Source organism: Pelophylax lessonae (genome assembly GCF_965119305.1).
Source record: "Pelophylax lessonae genome assembly, chromosome: 6".
Taxonomy (NCBI): Eukaryota; Metazoa; Chordata; class Amphibia; order Anura; family Ranidae; genus Pelophylax; species Pelophylax lessonae.
In genome coordinates, this window is record NC_138773.1 from 306,575,600 (window position 1) to 306,596,990 (window position 21,391).

The window sequence follows — 21,391 nt, forward strand, 5'->3', positions numbered from 1 at the left end:
CTTATGGAGTGAACATAAAGACGTGTTCTATATAGAAGGATCACAGGCGCTCTGTGATCATTCCAGGGAGAAGAACGATCAGATGTGTTTACCACTGCTGATTGTTCTTCTCTCTCAGCAGGGAGCGATCGCGGGTGTCAGGCGGCAATTGGAGCCGCCTGTCCCCGCTGCCGAGTGGGGGCGGGAGCGCGCCGGCGGCGGTGCACGCTTGCACCCTAGCTGCCGGAGCGCGACCGACATAGCCCTACGTCGGTTCGCGCAGGAGGGCCAGCCTGACGCAGTATATATGCGGTGGGCGGTCCAGAATCGGATAAAATCATAATTTTTATAAGTAAAATTAACTAAAAACCAACTTGGTTTCCTTCAAGGAACTCAAGAGAGCTGATTCAAGGGCTGCAAGAGAGCGGTTGTAACTTACTGAAAGCTTGGTGAATGGTTGCTGGCTCCAAAGTAATGTTTACAAGCTAAAGCCTGTGTGAACTAGGCATACAGCCTGGCAAAGACCCCAGATGAAGGTTGAGCACAGGCATGATGCCACTATAGATAGATCTGTTTCTGGTCAGGATTGTGCATACACTTGCATACTTCGGTTGCCAGTGGATAGCCAGAGTGAGCCTGTCAGCTGACAAGCATGTTATATCTGTGGTCATCACAAAGAACAAGACCGTGGGGTTGATTTACTAAAGGCAAATAGACTGTGCACTTTGCAAAGTGCAGTTGCTCCCCAGCTTAGTAAATGAGCAAACGCTCTGCTGACTTCCATCATCCAATCACGTGCAAGCAAAAATTCCATTTTTTTTTATGTTTCCCTGCACCTGATTGGGTATTCTTAGAAAAGGGAAGTTTTACCTCATTTACTAAGCTCTGGGACAACTGCACTTGCAGAGTGCAATTGCACTTTGTAAAGTGCACAGCCTATTTGCATTTAGTAAATCAACCCCTCTGTTTGAACATGAGAACTTGTGATCTGAAGATATCCATTTACACTCTGGGGTTGATTTTCTAGATTGTAAGCTTTAATGAGAAGGGCCCTCCAGTTCCTCCTGTATTGAATTGTATTGTAACTGTATTGTCTTCCCTCACATTGTAAAACGCTGCGCAAACTGTTGGCGCTATATAAATCCTGTATAATAATAATAAATAATAATAATTTTCTAAAGGCAAATAGACTGTGCACTTTGCAAAGTGCAGTTGCTTCACAGTCTAGTAAATGAGCAAAAGATCTGCTGACTTCCATCATCCAATCATGTGCAAAAATTCTGTTGAAGGGGCGCACGGTGTCCCGCCTAAACCAGGGCCCCCGGGTGCCTCCCTTAGCACCTTTATCCTGCGATTGCTTAACTTCCTGGAATAGGGATGAAATACTCTGAGCTTCCTGGGTCCAAGGATTGCTGCGCTTCCAAAATAACAAGCTGTTAATATTTCCAGATTATTCGGTGGAGACGCAGAAGCTAAGGAAATAGTTTGACCGGGTGAAGGCGGCAATGCCGAGCCGCAATATGCACTACAGTGTCTTGTTTCTGGGATGTTTGAGGGTCCAGGATGGGGAGACGACCCGCTTCTTCACCTCTCCAAGAGAAGCTTCGACCTGGCTTGAATACCTACCACCCAACCGCTGACATGGGGTTCCATAAGTTATCTACCTTCACTTACAAGCTGTTTAACTTTTACCTGTTTTGTGGGTATAAACTACAGTACTCTTTTTGCCCTCTCAGTTGGCAGTGCCCTGATGGAGCGGCTCTCTGTCTTGCACCTGTTGTGCCTCACTTGTTTATTTACTTTGACCCAAAATTGTGCCCGGGACTCAGTCCGGAGAATTTTGCAAGAGGTCTTCCCTTTTTTCCTCTCTGAGAGGTGCTCTGGAGCAGTGGTCCCCAACCCCCGGGCCGCGGACCGGTACCGGTCCGTGGATCAAATGGTGCCGGGCCGCCCAAGGAACATTAAATTATTTCCATTTTATTTACTGTGGTGCATTTCTCTCGGGTTTGTGCGACTTTCCATGGACGAGAGGTTAACCCGGGAGCTGAGAGACGTCACCTAAAGCCGCACCAATACCGCGCATGTGCAAAATATCATGATATCGGGGCGGCTTTAGGTGACGTTTGGAGCTGAGCGGCTGCAAGCGGCAGTGGCGTTATAGCTTTGGTAAAGAGAAGGTGTGTATTGCTCTTCTCTCTGTTCACCGGTACTTTCTTATGTTTAACAGTGCTTGGTGTACTTGTATATTGTGTTTGCTCAAATTTAACTCACAAATTAGCAACAATAAGTACGAAACAGACGTCGTTAGAAAGTTTCCTTGGAAAAAAGGAAAAGACCCAGTGAAGAGACAGAAGAAGATCCTTCAACATCAAAGAAACATGTAACTTTTAACAGACTATACCATGAGTCCTATTTGAAATATGGATTTATCGGGACAGGTGATTCCCACACACCAAAACCGCTCTGCATAGTTTGCGGCGACTGGGCCGCGGTAAAATGATCAAACGTTGACCCGTCCGCGGCGATAAAAAGGTTGGGGAGCACTACTCTGGAGGACACTTTGACATATACTTTGGCATTCTGGATCACCCTGTATGCTGGTGGAATCACTCAGGAGACATCCTTATTCATTTCCATACTCCATGGTTTTCCAACATATTCCTCAGCTCAGCGGAAGCCTATGTTGCAGTGAGCTAGTCCGCTAGCTCTACACCCTCCAAGGATTGTTTTGTGGGGTGAGGCCTGCCTGTTGCACACTAGCCCCCTTTGCAGTCGGTGCGCTGCTTTGGTTTTGGGATTGGAGACCCTCCTCAGTTTTAGGGGGATATGTGGGGTGGGGGGGGGATGTTGCCCTTTACGGACTTGTTTACTTGCATGTTTTCAGATTGTCCTTTATTGCACGATTTTGCTTGTACCTGACACCATACTTGCAATGTCTTTGCGCCATTGCTTTTTTGCGAGCTCTATCCGGGTTCAGAGGCCCTGTACACGGGCGACCAGATCCCTTGATCCTACTCATTACTTACTATGTGACTGCTATGTCTGCCCTTAAAGCGGAGTTCCACCCTGGATTTTTTTTTTTTTTTTTAAATACCCCCGGGACAGTCAGGGCTAGTACATTCCACAATGGCTAGCCTCTGATCTGTCCCGGGTTGCACTTACCTGTTAGGACAAATACTTACCTTGAAAACGTCTTGTCCAGCGCTGCCATCTCAGATGTGGGCAGCTTGAAGCCAGCGAGATCCCCTTCGGCGTCTTCTTCCGCCTTCTTCGGTCCCACGATGCTCTGCGCCGGCCCCGCCATCACTTCCGGGTCGCGCGCGTCATCCCTCCACAGCTTCTGGGCATGCCCAGAAGCTGTTTAGAAGGGGATGACGCGCGCGACCCGGAACTGACGTCGGGGCCGGTGCAGGCGCAATGATTCCTGGGAGCGATGACGTTCAGCTCCCAGGAATCATTGCAGAGCCAGGAAGTGACGACGGGCCGCGGCCGAGGAAGGAGGAAGAAGGAAGTAAGGTAAGTATATTTTCTTCGCTACGAGGTAAGTAAAAAAAAAAAAAAAATATGCGATTATCCATTTCTTTTTCAGGTGACCCGGAGCGAGAAGATGGAGGTAAGTATTAAATTAGGGTGGAACTCCACTTTAATATCTTGTCCTGGAACACTAGGGGGTTGAACACCCCTGTAAAGAGATTCCTGGTGTTCCATATATAACCAGTGGCGGCCGGTGCATAGGGGGCGCCAGGGCGCCGCCCCCCCCTGACAAAAGGAAGAAAAAAAAAAAAGATAAAAAAAAAAAAAAAGATTGCAAAACGAGCAATAAAGTTTGAAAAAAAAAAAAAATTGCGTTCGCCGCCGCCGCCGCCAGCCGATGTGAAGGGGGTGGGGGGGTGGGGTTACCACCCAGAAGAGGCGCCGATTGGCTGCCTTCTGGGGGGCGTGGGGGGCGTAACCTGGGCGCAAGGCAGATTCCTTGGAAACCCCCACTTCGTGGATTCCTGGCTGTGATTGGTCCAGCCTCCAGCCTGGACCAATCACAGCATCCAGGACATCCAACGCTGACCCCGCTGACGTCACTCGCAGCAGTGGACCGGACCGCGGGCGATGGAGTCGGGTGGACACCGGACGGGAGTGACGGCGGCACCGGAGAGGAGACCAGACCACCGGAGGTCATCTGCTGGAAGAAGACATCACCACCGGTGAGTCCTCGTGGTCCTCCTGTCAGTCCTCCATGACCATCCATCCAGCTTTTCCACCGCCATCCCCCTATGCTCTGCCTCATCCCATGAGTCATGGGATGAGGCAGAGCAGAGGGGGATGGCGGTGGAAAGGCTGGATGGATGGATGGTCATGGGATGAGGCAGAGCAGAGGGGGATGGCGGTGGAAAGGCTGGATGGATGGTCATCATGGGCCATGACCATCCATCCATCCATCCATCCAGCCTTTCCACCGCCATCCCCCTCTGCTCTGCCTCATCCCATGACCATCCATCCCACTGCCATCCCTCTCTGCCTCATGCCCTCATCCCTCCCACCACCATCCCTCTGCCTGATCCCATCTCTCCCACTGCCATACCTCTGCAGGGGGCATGTACGCTGGTCACTGTATTGAAAGGGGGCATGTATACTGGTCACTGCATTGAAAGGGGGCATGTACGCTGGTCACTACATTGAAAGGGGGCATGTACGCTGGTCACTGCATTGAAAGGGGGCATGTACGCTGGTCACTGCATTGAAAGGGGGCATGTATGCTGGTCACTGCATTGAAAGGGGGCATGTATGCTGGTCACTGCATTGAAAGGGGGCATGTATACTGGTCACTGCATTGAAAGGGGGCATGTACGCTGGTCACTACATTGAAAGGGGGCATGTACGCTGGTCACTGCATTGAAAGGGGGCATGTACGCTGGTCACTGCATTGAAAGGGGGCATGTATGCTGGTCACTGCATTGAAAGGGGGCATGTATGCTGGTCACTGCATTGAAAGGGGGCATGTATGCTGGTCACTGCATTGAAAGGGGGCATGTACGCTGGTCACTGTATTGAAAGGGGGCATGTACGCTGGTCACTGCATTGAAAGGGGGCATGTACGCTGGTCACTACATTGAAAGGGGGCATGTACGCTGGTCACTGCATTGAAAGGGGGCATGTATGCTGGTCACTGCATTGAAAGGGGGCATGTACGCTGGTCACTGCATTGAAAGGGGGCATGTACGCTGGTCACTGCATTGAAAGGGGGCATGTACGCTGGTCACTGCATTGAAAGGGGGCATGTATGCTGGTCACTGCATTGAAAGGGGGCATGTATGCTGGTCACTGCATTGAAAGGGGGCATGTATGCTGGTCACTGCATTGAAAGGGGGCATGTACGCTGGTCACTGTATTGAAAGGGGGCATGTATGCTGGTCACTACATTGAAAGGGGGCATGTATGCTGGTCACTGCATTGAAAGGGGGCATGTATGCTGGTCACTACATTGAAAGGGGGCATGTACACTGGTCACTGCATTGAAAGGGGGCATGTACGCTGGTCACTGTATTGAAAGGGGGCATGTATGCTGGTCACTACATTGAAAGGGGGCATGTATGCTGGTCACTGCATTGAAAGGGGGCATGTATGCTGGTCACTGCATTGAAAGGGGGCATGTATGCTGGTCACTGCATTGAAAGGGGGCATGTATGCTGGTCACTGCATTGAAAGGGGGCATGTACGCTGGTCACTACATTGAAAGGGGGCATGTACGCTGGTCACTACATTGAAAGGGGGCATGTACGCTGGTCACTGCATTGAAAGGGGGCATGTATGCTGGTCACTGCATTGAAAGGGGGCATGTACACTGGTCACTGCATTGAAAGGGGGCATGTACACTGGTCACTGCATTGAAAGGGGGCATGTACGCTGGTCACTGCATTGAAAGGGGGCATGTACGCTGGTCACTGCATTGAAAGGGGGCATGTACGCTGGTCACTACATTGAAAGGGGGCATGTATGCTGGTCACTGCATTGAAAGGGGGCATGTACGCTGGTCACTGCATTGAAAGGGGGCATGTACGCTGGTCACTGTATTGAAAGGGGGCATGTATGCTGGTCACTACATTGAAAGGGGGCATGTATGCTGGTCACTGCATTGAAAGGGGGCATGTATGCTGGTCACTACATTGAAAGGGGGCATGTACGCTGGTCACTGCATTGAAAGGGGGCATGTACGCTGGTCACTGCATTGAAAGGGGGCATGTATGCTGGTCACTGCATTGAAAGGGGGCATGTATGCTGGTCACTGCATTGAAAGGGGGCATGTATGCTGGTCACTGCATTGAAAGGGGGCATGTACGCTGGTCACTGTATTGAAAGGGGGCATGTATGCTGGTCACTACATTGAAAGGGGGCATGTATGCTGGTCACTGCATTGAAAGGGGGCATGTATGCTGGTCACTACATTGAAAGGGGGCATGTACACTGGTCACTGCATTGAAAGGGGGCATGTACGCTGGTCACTGTATTGAAAGGGGGCATGTATGCTGGTCACTACATTGAAAGGGGGCATGTACGCTGGTCACTACATTGAAAGGGGGCATGTATGCTGGTCACTGCATTGAAAGGGGGCATGTACGCTGGTCACTGCATTGAAAGGGGGCATGTACGCTGGTCACTGTATTGAAAGGGGGCATGTATGCTGGTCACTGCATTGAAAGGGGGCATGTATGCTGGTCACTACATTGAAAGGGGGCATGTACGCTGGTCACTGCATTGAAAGGGGGCATGTACGCTGGTCACTGCATTGAAAGGGGGCATGTATGCTGGTCACTGCATTGAAAGGGGGCATGTATGCTGGTCACTGCATTGAAAGGGGGCATGTATGCTGGTCACTGCATTGAAAGGGGGCATGTACGCTGGTCACTGTATTGAAAGGGGGCATGTATGCTGGTCACTACATTGAAAGGGGGCATGTATGCTGGTCACTGCATTGAAAGGGGGCATGTATGCTGGTCACTACATTGAAAGGGGGCATGTACACTGGTCACTGCATTGAAAGGGGGCATGTACGCTGGTCACTGTATTGAAAGGGGGCATGTATGCTGGTCACTACATTGAAAGGGGGCATGTATGCTGGTCACTGCATTGAAAGGGGGCATGTATGCTGGTCACTGCATTGAAAGGGGGCATGTATGCTGGTCACTGCATTGAAAGGGGGCATGTATGCTGGTCACTGCATTGAAAGGGGGCATGTACGCTGGTCACTACATTGAAAGGGGGCATGTACGCTGGTCACTACATTGAAAGGGGGCATGTACGCTGGTCACTACATTGAAAGGGGGCATGTACGCTGGTCACTGTATTGAAAGGGGGCATGTACGCTGGTCACTACATTGAAAGGGGGCCTGTATATTGGTCACTACATTGAAAGGGGGCATATACGCTGGTCACTACATTGAAAGGGGGTATGTACGCTGGTCACTGTATTGAAAGGGGGCATGTACGCTGGTCACTGCATTGAAAGGGGGCATGTACGCTGGTCACTGCATTGAAAGGGGGCATGTATACTGGTCACTACATTGAAAGGGGGCCTGTATACTGGTCACTACATTGAAAGGGGGCATGTATACTGGTCACTACATTGAAAGGGGGCATGTACGCTGGTCACTGCATTGAAAGGGGGCATGTATACTGGTCACTACATTGAAAGGGGGCATGAACGCTGGTCACTGCATTGAAAGGGGGCATGTATACTGGTCACTACATTGAAAGGGGGCATGTACGCTGGTCACTACATTGAAAGGGGGCATGTACGCTGGTCACTGCATTGAAAGGGGGCATGTACGCTGGTCACTACATTGAAAGGGGGCATGTACGCTGGTCACTACATTGAAAGGGGGCATGTACGCTGGTCACTACATTGAAAGGGGGCATGTACTGTGTGGTCTGTGCTAGGGGGTCTGTACTGTGGGGTTTGTGCCACTCTGTCAGTGTATCCCATAATAGGGCCCCTGCTCCCTATTATGGGATATACTAGTACTGATGGAGCCCTTAATATGTGATATATTGGGAGAATTGGTTCACGCAAGCAAAATACAGGGGACAAAATGGGTGGGGTCTATAAGGGGTGTGGCTTCTGAGAAATGGGAGGGGCCAAAATAGAAGGGCGGGGTCTTGCGCCACCCCATCTTAAAACTTCACCAGCCGCCACTGTATATAACCCTCATATATGTATCCTCCAGGAGACCCATTTGGTGGGTGGTAGAACCTTTAGTCTTAGGAAGCCGCGGGTGGGACATCACTACCACTCCACTTATTTCAATTTTGCAAGAGGTGTGAGTGTTCTGGTGTTCAAGACACTTCCATTTTATCCCCTGGACCTGGATGGAAGATATGTTATTATTCATGCACAGATCCAGTGTCTGACATGGATCATTGTGGGTCTATACTTACCACCACCGGCCTCTCTAGCTCTCAATGTTCAGGTTTGGAGGCCTGGGCGGAAACATATGGCCTAACAGACGTGTGGAGGTGGAAATACCCACAGTCCCGTGCATATACATGTCACGCTGCATCATATAAGACCTTTTCCCGTATATCTCGCCCGGGGCGGAGACACCACGGGCGAGATCCAGCTACAGGACACAACTTCTCCTGCGTATCCTAAACCGATTCAATGCCTACCCAGCCCGCACAGCTTATGTGCCTACAAATGTGAGTTTTAATATTTGGATTATTTAATAAATACCTTATATACAGAGAGCACTAGATTTGTTTTCCATTTATTCCCGTTTTATGACGGAGACTGGGGAAATACAGTGAGGACAGAGCCACCCTAATTATCTGTGCAGCAACCAAACCAAGGAGCACTCAGGACCTAATGAGAGGATCGAGTCTACCCATTTGTCTGGGGATACTATAAAGCTGTTTTTGACCAAGTGGTGAAACACTTGTCAAATTATAAGGTGAGAGGCCATCCATCACTGGTGGTGGGATCGTGAGCACCTGAATGATCCATTGCAGGGGCTGCACTTATTTTGGCACTTTAGAGACTGTTTATTCACTTGAAATCACTTTAACCACTTAAGCCCCGGAAGATTTTACCCCCTTCCTGACCAGGGCCTATTTTGCGATTCGGCACTGCGTGACTTTAACGGACAATTGCGTGGTCGCGCGACGCTGTACCTAAACGAATTTTACGTCCTTTTTTTCCCACAAACAGAGCTTTCTTTTGGTGGTATTTGATCACCTGTCCGAATTTTTGATCATGCGCTATAAACAAAAAAAGAGCGACAATTTTGCAAAAATAACAATATTTTTCACATTTTTTGATATGAAATCCCCCCCCCCAAAAAATGTAAAAATCTATTTTTTTTTAACATTTTAGGCCAATTTGTTTTCTGCTACATATACAAAATCACAAAAAGCGTATTTTGATTGGTTTGCGCAAAAGTTATTGCGTTTACTAACTAAGGGAAAGATTTTTGTCATTTTTATTGTTTTCTTTTTTAACGAGTAATGGCGGCGATCTGCGATTTTTTTTTTTTTGCGGTACATTTCTCACTATGTAGGATCGTATGTCTCTGTGGTTACATCAAAAGCCACACCCCTCTACAGTTAGAAACACGCCCCTTGGGACACACTTAACCCCGTGATCTCTAGTAAAGTTAACCCCTTCCCTGCCAGTGTCATTTTTACAGTAACAGTGCATATGTATAGCACTGATTACTGTAGTAATGTCACTGGTACTCCCAAAAGTGTCAAAAATGTCAGTCAGGGGTCCAATCTGTCCGCCGCAATGTCGCAGTCCCGCAAAAAAAACGCAGATCGCCGCCATTACTAGTTAAAAAAAAAAAACAATACAAAATGACATAAAGGTTAGTAAACGCAAACCAATCAAAATACGCCCATTGCCATTTTTTTTTTAACAAAAATATGTACCCGAAAACAAATTGGCATAAAATGTTAAAAAATTTAGATTTTTACATTTTTTTTGGGGAATTTCATATAAAAAATATTTATTTTTTTTTAAATTGACGCTCTTTTTTTGTTTATAGCGCAAAAAGTACCACCAAAAGAAAGCTCTGTTTGTGGGGAAAAAAAGGACGTCAATTTCATTTGGGTACAGCGTCGCACGACCGCGCAATTGTCCGTTAAAGTCACGCAGTGTCGAATCGCAAAATAGGCCCTGGTCTTTGAGCAGCCAAATCCTCCGGGGCTTAAGTGGTTTGTTCTTCTTCTGGTTATGTCCACACACATTGGGAAATTTACAGAAAAAACCCGTTGATCTGCTCCTAATTTCCTGCAGAGAGCCAACAACACTGCCTTTTCTGCACTGAAATCCTGCCCCCTGCTGGACTACATAACTCCTCCACCTTATGCAATAGAGATATAAATACAAATGCAGCGCTGTAAATATAGAAAAAGTCCTATAGTAGTTGAGACCAAACCTTCCACCCAGGTGTAGTAGTTACAAGAAGTGAGTACGATCCTCCACCATCACCAAACACACTGTCTCTTACCCTAAGGGATAGAACATTACTTTCGAAATGGTCAACAGCGAGTGGGTGATTTAAAGGATCACTCAGCCTTGATACCCAGTTTTGCTCCTTACATCCAGATCCTCACGAACATCCACGATGTAATACATGCAGATCAGGGAAGAATCCACTTTTCCACTTTTGTATTTAACAAATAAAATGCACTCACCAGAAGACTGGTAAAACACACCTGTTATGCAGTATACAAAAGTTGTTTCCAACCAACAAAATGGCCAACCTCCAGATGTGACGACGTTTACGCAGAGCTTGCTCCTCCCAACACGTTTCGTCACATAGACGTCATCAGGGGGCATGGATGAGGCAAGGAGGATGTGTTCTGTTGTCCAGGAGAAGAGAACTGGACAGGGCTGACAACACTACTTGGGATTTCAGTGCAGCAAGTAGAACAGGTATTTTTCTGTACAAAACAATTGCTCACGCTGCTGAATAAATAAAATCACACCGAATCAGAGCAGAGAACTCAGATAGTGTTTAATACTTCATGGTTTATCGACACTTTCTTGCACTGCGAGATCAATAACACTGTTCATACTGCAGGGGGCAGCGTAATAGTCCATAGTCAGTAACATTAGCGATGCTAACCAGCAAATAAACAGTTTAAATAGAATAGCACCAGAATATACACCTGTACAATAAATATTAGGTAAAAAATAACGAAACATATTTATACATGTATAATATATACAAGTTAGCATTCTCTAGGGGTGTGCAAAATGCAGCTGGACAAACAGCGATTAAGCTGGGCGTTCAGGACTGGCACCAAGGCTCTGCGTAGAAGACATCAACCGTCAGCAGGCGGAGGAGTCTTTTAGACCTCCGTGCCCGGTACAAGACTTGCTACATCTGTGATACGGATAAAAACATACAGGGAGGCTGGTGCAATCTTCATGCCATCTTTAGATAAGAGGTGAATATGGCGGTAACCTGTGGAAAGGGGCACAAAAAAAATCTAAATATTATTTGGAAAAATTGAACAGAATATATAAAGGTTAAAGTGGTTGTAAATTTCAGACATGACAATATATGCAAAATATCCCTCTATAGTGTTTACTGCTTGCAATTAAGAGTCCTAAGCCCCCCGTTGACACCTCCCAGCACCCCCCCAATTCACAGATCTCCCCCCAACTCGTAGCATCTCTCCAATACACAGAGATCCCCCCACCTCCTATTGCATAGAGCTTCCCTCACATCCTAGCAACCCCCAATACACAGAGCTCCCCCTACCTTCTAGCACCTTCCAATACACAGAGGTCCCCCCACCTCCTAGAACCCTTCAAATACACAGAGCTCCCACACCTCCTAGCACCCCCCAATACACAGAGCTTCCCCAACCTCCTAGCACCCCCACTACACAGAGCTCCCCCAATCTTCTAGCACCACCCAATACACAGAGCCCCCCCCCCTCACCTCCTAGTACCCTCCTAATACACAGAGCATCTCCCCCTCCTAGCACCACCTAATACACAGAGCTCCCCTACCTCCTAGCACCCCCCAATACACAGAGCTCCCCCCATCTCCTAGCACCCCTAAAACACAGAGCTCCCCCACCTCCTAGCACCCTCCAATACAAAAAGCTTCCCCCACCTCTAGCAACCCCAGTACACAGAGCTCCCCCCTCCTAGCACCTCTCCAATACACAGAGCTCCCCCCACCTCCTAATAATCAGACCTTCCCCCACCTTCTAGCACCCCCCAATACACAGAGCTCCCCCCACCTCCTAGCACCCTCACAATGCACATAGCACCTCACCCCTCTAGCACCCCCTAATACACATAGCTCCCCCTCTCCAAGCACCCTCCCAACACACAGAGCTTCCCCACCTCCTAGCACTCCCCAACACACAGTTCCCCCCACCTCCTAGCACCACCACTACACAGAGCTCCCCCAAACTTCTAGCACCCCCAATACACAGAGCCCCCCCCCACCTCCTACTAGTACCCTCCTAATACACAGAGCACTTCCCCCTCCTAGCACCCCCAGTACACAGAACTCCCCCCACCTCCTAGCACCTCTCCAATACACAGAGCTCCCCCCACCTCCTAATACGCAGAGCTCCCCCCACCTTTTAGCACCCCCCAATACACAGAGCTCCCCCCATCTCCTAGCACCCTCACAATACACATGGCACCTCCCCCTCCTAGCACCCCCTAATACACATAGCTCCCCCACCTTCTAGCACCCTCCCAATACACAGAGCTCCCCCCACCTCCTGGAACCCTCCCCTAGTGCACAGAGCCCCCCCCCCCTCCCCACCTTCTAGCAATTCGCAGGTCCAAAGCCGTTTTGAAAATAAGTTCCTGCACTTTTTTTTTTTCCTGCAGTGGTGGGCTTGAGCACGATATGGCCATATGGTGGGACTAAATCCCCATTTTTATTTATTGATTGTCTCCATATTTGATAGTCATTTCTTTTGCATGGTTGCGCTATTCTTTTTTAATATACATGTTGCTTGGTCCATAGCTGCACTGGCTTTAGATATACATGTTCAGGGTTTGCTCCCCCATTTTTTTCTTGTTTTATTATGTATTCGGTCTGACCAGACTTCTGAGGTTGAGCATCCCACCCCCCCACACACACCTGTACTCTATCAGAGTCCACTATCAAGTAGATATAGGAGGAGTCCATTGTAGTGCATTAGCACATCTCTCCCAGCAAGGAGTGTTGTCTCCAAGGGTTAGAGAGGCTGGATTCACCCCTTTTTTATGGATAGTGTAGGACCCACTGATAATGGGGTACTTTGGCGCAGTGGTGGGCTTGAGCACGATATGGCCATATGGTGGGACCAAACCCCCATTTTTATTTATGGATTGTCTCCATATTTAATAGTCATTTCTTTTGCATGTGTGCGCTATTCTTTTTTAATGTACATGTTGCTTGGTCCATAGCTGCAATGGCTTTAGATATACATGTTCAGGGTTTGCTCCCCCATTTTTTTCTTGTTTTACTTTTTTTTTTGCGACTTGCATAAACATCTGTGCATGAAGTCACACAGATGCACTGACCTGCGGCTTTGAAATTGTGCGAACAATTTCAAAGCCGCATTTAGTGTGAACGAGGGCTAAGTGTCATTTCTGTCTGCTGCTTTGTTCCTCTGCTATCAGCATGAATCGTTTCTGACAAGTTTTTCTGACACCAGGAGAAAAATTGTGACAGTGGAGGGACTTCCGGCTGATTGACAGCCTCAGCTCTGTTCCTGTAAGCTGTGTGAAGGGGGGTGTCTCTTCCCTCCAATCAGCTCTAAGAGCTCTGCAGAGTGTAACCTCAGCTCTCCGCCCCCTTTTTTGACAGCTCTACAGCTTTATAAATTCAGCACTTTGAACGGACGTAGAAAAGAAAATGCTGCAGATAAACAGGTACAACTTTTGCAGGAGGCTTTGTTTGATTTCTCTGTATCACCTGAGGCCAGTCACTTCAGTGAGTATATGGAAGGGTTTACAGCTAATTAAAGTTTAAACATTTCAACCAATGGCACTTTTGTATCTTTGATGTAATATTAATTCCATTAGAAAGGACAGCTGTGATGCCCACAACTGCTACTCTACTGTATATGAGATGAGTATCCATTTTTAAATGGGAGTTCCAGTTTAGGCTTGGTTCAGTATGTGGGCACATTTGCTGCACACATCACAGATAGTGCATCTCATTCAACATGGGGAAAGAAGTCCCCGACCCTGATTTTAGAATTGTGCTGCAAGTAAGAAATAAGTTGGATACATTCCGCTCCAGGCAGCCTTCTATAATAGGAATATCCATCTGCACTGTCCCCGGTGCCAGCACCGTCCACAGCCGCATAGATCACAGGAATGAAAGAGAGATGGTGGCACTCCGATTCAGCAGTAAAAATCTTGAATCCTTTATTTAATTGTAGCACTGCCCCCTAGGGAGCTGCTGAGAATTACACTTCTTGGGTTCCCCTGGGTTACCATTAGCAACTGAATGCAGACATTCGGCATTAAAAATTATTGGCTCAGACAATGAACAGTCCAGGGGATTTCGTATCTTTGTATTTTATTTCAGAACTTGGATGGGAGAAGGGAATAAGTGGGATACTCCAACTTGAACCATGCACAATTCCTGAGGACAGCTGACTGTAGAGTGCGGCAAGGCCGCTGCTTCACCTTGCCACTGAAGTGAAGATAAAGAATATGTACTCTCACTTAGATTACTCTTCAGGGTACAACTTGGCGCCCCCTTTCTCACTGACTGTGTGCGCTGACCTTCTGTCCACTGATACCCTACTGGAGTGGTCCCCGTCCTGGGAAGACCCCTGGCAAGCTTCCCGGTACTCACAGACACTGTTTTTTCCTGGGTCACTCTGCCTCCAACTCCCTTGTCAGCATCCACTGGACCTCCTGGCTCAGCACCACACTTCTGGTCCACAAGGCCGACTGCCTGTGACCACCTTCCTTAGCAACAGGAGGAGAGACAGCCGTCACCCTCCTCCTGGGACCTGGCTTCCCACCCAAAGACACCCTGTCACATGCACCCGTGGCTTTTATACATATCCCAGGATGCACTACTGTTGTGCCTACCCCCTGGGATAGTTACAAAAGCCTGTGTGTCACTGGCTGGGTTTCCTCCACTGTCCAATAGGCTCCCCTATTGGATACAGTGGGGACACTCCCTCAGACCAAGTGAATCACACCTGGACACATGCAACAGGCCTAACTACTGATCAGGCTCCCCGGTGAAGCAGGCAGAGCAAACTATACTTTTCCTAGCACCTACCTACTAGGGGGTGCCACATAATGATATACCATAAAAGAATAAACACAGCTCTATACAGAGAAATAGTTAACGCGCTTCACGCATTTAGCGCTTAGTCATAACGCATGAAACATGTTAACTGTTTCCCTGTACAGAGCTGTGTTTGTGCTTTTATGGGATATCACTAAGTAAAGGATTCAAGAGATTTACTGCTGAATCGTAGTGCCACCATCTCTCTTTCATTCCTACGGCACCACGCAGTTTTGACACGCGCGGTCGTGCGACGCTGTACCCAAATGAAATTGACGTCCTTTTTTTCCCACAAACAGAGCTTTCTTTTGGTGGTATTTGATCACCTGTGCGATTTTTATTTTTTGCGCTATAAACGATAAAAGAATGACAATTTTGAAAAAATAACAATATTTTTCAAAATTTTTTATATGAAATTCTCAAAAAAAAAAAATTTAAAAATCAAAAATTTTTACCATTTTAGGCTAATTTGTTTTCTGCTACATATTTTTGGTAAAAAAAAAAATCGCAATAAGCGTATTTTGATTGGTTTGCGCAAAAGGCTCTAATTAAAGCAAAAGGTGGTTCAACCAATTACTAACACAAGGGGGGTGATCCTTTTTCCAACTTAGTGATTCTGTTTTTGATTTTTTTTTTTCCTGACATGTTGGTGTTATATCTTTCACATGCATGTTATAAGTTGCACTGAGTAAATACAGCTGGATAAGACAAAAACTGTGTCTGTCTTCATTTCAAAATGTGATTATTTTAAAGGGGGGTAGATTATTTTCTATACCCGCTGTATGTATGAACCAAGCTTTGGTTCAGATCTGTGTGAGTCTGGAACACTTGCCCCCCTACAGGCTAGTTGGCGAGCGACGTACCCCTACATCACTTTGCCTGTAGGGGGCTGACTGCCGCAGTAAATAGTGGTGCGGTGGTCGGCAAGTGGTTAAGATGGGGGTGCCCCAGTGCATCTTCTAAAGAGCAGAGTGTGCAAGTCAGATTCGTGGGTGATTTTGTAAGTGTTCCAGACTCACACAGATCTGAACCAAGGCTTGGTTCATACATACAGCGGGTATAGAAAATAATCTACCCCCCTTTAAAATAATCACATTTTGAAATGAAGACAGACACAGTTTTTGTCTTATCCAGCTGTATTTACTCAGTGCAACTTATAACATGCATGTGAAAGATATAACACCAACATGTCAGGAAAAAAAAAAATCAAAAACAGAATCACTAAGTTGGAAAAAGGATCACCCCCCTTGTGTCAGTAATTGGTTGAACCACCTTTTGCTTTAATTAGAGCCTTTAGTCTTTTGGTATATCTCTCTACTAACTTTGTACATGTACTGTAGACTTAATATTAAGATTAGACATTTTTGCCCACTCTTCTTCAAGTTCATTTAAAGTGGTTGTAAAGGCAGAAGTTTTTTTATCCTAATGCATTCTATGCATTAAGATAAAAAACCTTCTACGAGCAGCAGCTCCCCTCAGCCTCCCTAACACTTACCTGAGTCTATCTCTATCCACTGATGAAGAGTCATGGCCGCCTAGGACTCTCCCTCCTCATTAGCGGAGACAACAGCGGAGCACCATTGGCTCCCGCAGCTGTTAATCAAAGTCAGTGAGCCAATGAGGAGAGAGATGGGGTGGGGCCGAGCCGGGGCTCCGTGTCTAAATGGACACACGGAGCTGCGGCATGGCTAAGTTGCCCCCCATAGCAAGCTGCTTGCCGCAGGGGGGAACTCGGCAGGAGGGAGGGGCAAGGAGCCCTGGCGTGGGACCCGAGAAGAGGAGGATCGGTGCTGCTCGGTGCCAAAGAATTACACAAAAATTGTAACAAGCGTATTTTGATTGGTTTGCGCAAAAGTTATCACGTCTACAAACTATGTATATATATATATAGATCTGCGATTTATTTATTTTTTATTTTTTTTGTGGGACTGTGACATTGTGGCGGACAGATCAGACCGGTTAATTGCTCATTTAGGTCTAGGGGAACAAAAAATAAGATTTACTTACTTGATCCTCCGCTCCTACAGCTAGATCAGTCTCTGTAGGATCTTCACCCCCAAACTCTAGCCGTCTAGGATTCCTGACATCATTAAGACCAAAGCAGAGTCCAAAGCCCTGCATTGTGATGACACCAAGGGACAGTCCAACACTAGAGTGTGGAGGAGCGCAGCCTGCTGGGGAAGCTGAGGTTCAGGTAATTAAAAGTGTCCCCATCCTTCACTTTTCCCTGGGTGTCACTGAAAAGGATTGTTCTCCTCAACACCTTGCATGCGGATTCATTTTCATTTGAATTTCTGTTTTGGGACTTTATTCAGTATTTTGGACACTATTTAGCTTATATTGTATATGTTTTTTTTTGTGGTTTTCCACTTGCCACATTATTATTCAAATTACTTTAGCGCTGCACTTTGTGTAAAGATTTTGGTTATTGATCACTGTTAGTTGATTTTGGTGCTAGCTGCTCACATAATTCATATCAAATACACTGTCATTTATTTAACTTAGCGCAGGAATTTTTTTCTCCCCTTTTAAATTAAAAGTGTTTCCCCTCTCCCCTAGACATAACGAGCAATTAACTCTTGCAGTACGGTCACAGCCCCACTGCAAGGGATCATTTTACATTTTCCCAGAGTTGGGCTTTAACTGCGAACACCACTAACAGATCAAACCCAATGTGATTTTGCTCACCTGATTTGATACTCTTAAAGGGTAGAGTATATTGTCCAACAAAGTCATTCCTTGTGGTCTTGTCATAATCCTCCACTACAAACCTCACCAGCGCCAGCTCTGGAACGTGGATTTTAAACTGTAGCTTTTCGTTCCACATTGGGTTAAATCCTTTGAATGTAGAAGGAGAGAAAGATAATTTTAATGTACAATTTCAATGGGATGTAACTTTTCTACAAAGACACATCTATAGGAATTTGTGGATATAGACGTAAACACACAACTAAAACATTCTTTTTTAATTTCTTATTGGAATGTAAATAAAACATAAATTTTACAAGTTTCCATGACATCTCTCAGAAGACGTTCTATAAGACGAAACCCGTAGGGGCAGAGCCAAGCAGTGACGTCATCACGCCGGCTCGGATGGGTGTTGTTTGTCAGTGTATTGCCTGATGTATATTACACCCTTGTATTTACCTATATTTAGAAAATGGCTACACTATGTAGTTTCCTCTTTCTTTCTCTGCACATGTGACTCTGATATGCTATATGTGGTTGCCCTCAACATACATATAGCATATCAGAGAAAGCCATCCATCTTTCTGTGATCAGTATAAAGCGATCGGAGACCTCCTGTGTGATGAGGTCTAACCTTTTTTTAAGCAGATTTGTTTAGTTGTGGCTGGAGAACTGAAGCTGGTGAAGGTGTTAACAAGATTGAGCTTCATGGTTGACTATTTTTCTGAGTTTAATCAATTTTGGATTTTTTCGTCAGTATTCACAGTTGATTTTGCTGGTCACATAAAAAGATTGTTAAGCCACAAGTTGAAATCGCTGGCATCCTCTTTGTTTCAGGCATATATAAAGCACTGTGTGTACATTTTATAAAGATTATTATTCCTAAATACCTTTTTACACAGCTCCGCTGTGCAGTCACGTGATCCCCCTCCGCTCTCCTTTACCGTTCTCAGGAGAGCAATGGGAGGGGCTGAGATTGAAAAGGGGTCCCCACATATCCCTGAATAGGGGGATTTTGGGAAGAGGAGGGGGATTTTTTAAGGGGCAAAATCAGTATCAACTACTACAATATAAATTTAAGAGATTTATCAAAATTTTATTTGTACAAAATTTAAAAGCATGTATAATAACATAGATACTCATTACATCATCATTAAAGAGGTTGTAAACTTGTTTAAAATTTTTTTTTTTTTTTTAAAACCTGCAAGAGAAAGACATAATGAGCTAGTATGCATCGCATACTAGCTCATTATGAAATACTTACCTTAGAACGAGCCCCCGCCGTGCCGCTCTCTTACCTGTATGACGGGCGACATGACATGTCGCTCGTCTTCCGGGATCGCGGCATCCGGTCATCTGATTGGCCGGAGCCGCGGTGACGTCACTCCCGCGCACGCGCGCGGGAGCCGACGGTCACGGCACGGGGCTCTGAAGGAACGGCACGATCAGCCGTTCCTTCAGAGCGCATGCGCCAGTGACGTCACTGGCTGCATTAAAGGTAAATATCTCCTAAACGGTACATGTTTAGGAGATATTTACAGTACCTATAGGTAAGCCTTATCATAGGCTTACCTATAGGTACAACTTCCTGAGGAGGGTTTACTTCCTCTTTAACAATAAACGACTATTCTGTGCAAACAATGCGTAACAAAGAATTTATGGATCAACGCGTTTCGCCCAGAACAGGGGGGGGGGCTTCTCCAGGATCCAGTTTGCAACATTGGTAAGTCTGATAACTAATAGATAATATCATATTAATTTCACATAGTAGTAAATACAAAAAATACATATCAAAAAGAAAAGCATTAAAGTGGAATTCCTCTCTAACGTCAGCCGGCCAGCAGAGGGAAACCACATGACCGCACAGCTGTGCAATAAGGTATTTAGGAATATAATAAAAAAAAAAAAAAAAGACACAGTGTTTTTTTATGTTCCTAAATAAGAAGGGATGCCAGGGATTTTAATATATTATTGTACAGGAATAGCAGCGGGAGGGGCGGGGAGGAGATCGGATCTTACACTGAGCTGACAGGCAGGGAGAAACTCAAAGCAGAGAGCGGGATGACAGAGGCATGTAAACTGACCATGGTAGTATGAATCAGCAGCCATGATTACCGTGGTCAGTACACACGGGAACACAGGAACAGGCAGGATCAACCAGGTATTTTACATCATACAATGGGACAAATCACACAGCACCAGCACTATGCTATAGGTCATGATTTAAAAGAACAAGAGCATTTTATTTAGGGTTACAACCACTTTAAATGCCGAATGTATTTCTAACAGAGCAACACATTATATATAAAAGTTACATTTTATTGACTTTGATGGGATAGAGATGCAAAAAAATTTGCCACTTTTTTTGGTCACCCGATCTCATGGCCCAGCAAGGGCTACCTTCCAGCCTCGGTAAAGTGGTGGAACAGAAGAAGGAAGTATTTAATGAAGGAGGGGGCTCTGGCTGCTGCAGGCAGTGGAGAACAGAGCAGGAGAGGACAGGCTCCTACACCTGCACCTTGAGGACAGGGACTTATCTAAATGTGAAGTGCTAGATAAATTGTTGCCGCTAAATAAATACCTGTATTAATAATAATGCATTTAGCTGTCTGGAATTAAAGCAATTAAAGCTGGTCTATGGGGACTTTTTCATAAGTCTTACTAGTAAACAATTGCCTGTATAATGAGTATATGATCCATTCTACTGTTTCACTGCACCCCTAGAACCAATGGAGCAAGTAGCAAATGGCTTCCTAGGCATTGGTCCTGGCCCAGCCGATCCTGTACCATTATTATTATTATTAAGGATTTCTATAGCGCCAGCAATTTACGCAGCGCTTTACAATAATAGAGGGAGACAGTACATATACAATACAATAAAATACAAGAGGATTTAGAGGGCCCTGCTCAGAAGAGCTTACAATCTAATGGGGTTTACTATTAGCCCATTGCTGTCATGGTCATGCCCACAAGAAAATAGTAAAGACTCACGGGTGGTGGATGAGCCGTTTGCTGAAAACCATTACTGCATTGTCCAAGCCACTTGACATCTACAGTATTTTGAATGAAATGCATTGATGACCTGATGGTGGAGAGACTCCACATAACTCACCGTTGTTCTCTATATACTTGGTTTCCTGCTTCGTTTGGTCGATGGAAACACCAAAGATCTCCACTCTTACCAGAGGATCTACAATGGAGCCCTCCTTACTGTTCTCCACCTTAGGCAGCTGCTGGGCGCTAATCACCTGCACACAATAACATCATCTTAGAGGGACACGATTACCAAAATGATATTTAAATATAAATAAATTACACAGAATCTGGTCATTATTGTTTTTACAAATAAACAATACATTAAGGCCCCGTTCACATTGCCGCGATCCGACTTCCCCAGTCGACCTCCGAGAGCCGGTGCAAGCAGCGCGCCGCGACCTCGGAGCGGCCGCCAC

The 21,391-nt window shown here is 46.3% G+C and overlaps 1 protein-coding gene across 1 annotated transcript in view; it reads right to left on the minus strand.

The window, feature by feature from the left end:
- Positions 1-10,998: 10,998 nt before the first annotated feature.
- Positions 10,999-21,391, minus strand: part of PLCD4 (phospholipase C delta 4) — a 148,495-nt gene continuing 138,102 nt past the window's right edge. Inside the window, exons 15-17 of the mRNA XM_082260122.1 lie at positions 21,052-21,187; positions 17,940-18,089; positions 10,999-11,438 (exon numbers count right to left, since the gene is read on the minus strand). Of these exons, the coding sequence (XP_082116248.1) occupies positions 11,323-11,438; positions 17,940-18,089; positions 21,052-21,187 (402 nt within the window). The 3' untranslated portion in view covers positions 10,999-11,322. The remainder of the gene's footprint in view (positions 11,439-17,939; positions 18,090-21,051; positions 21,188-21,391) is intronic.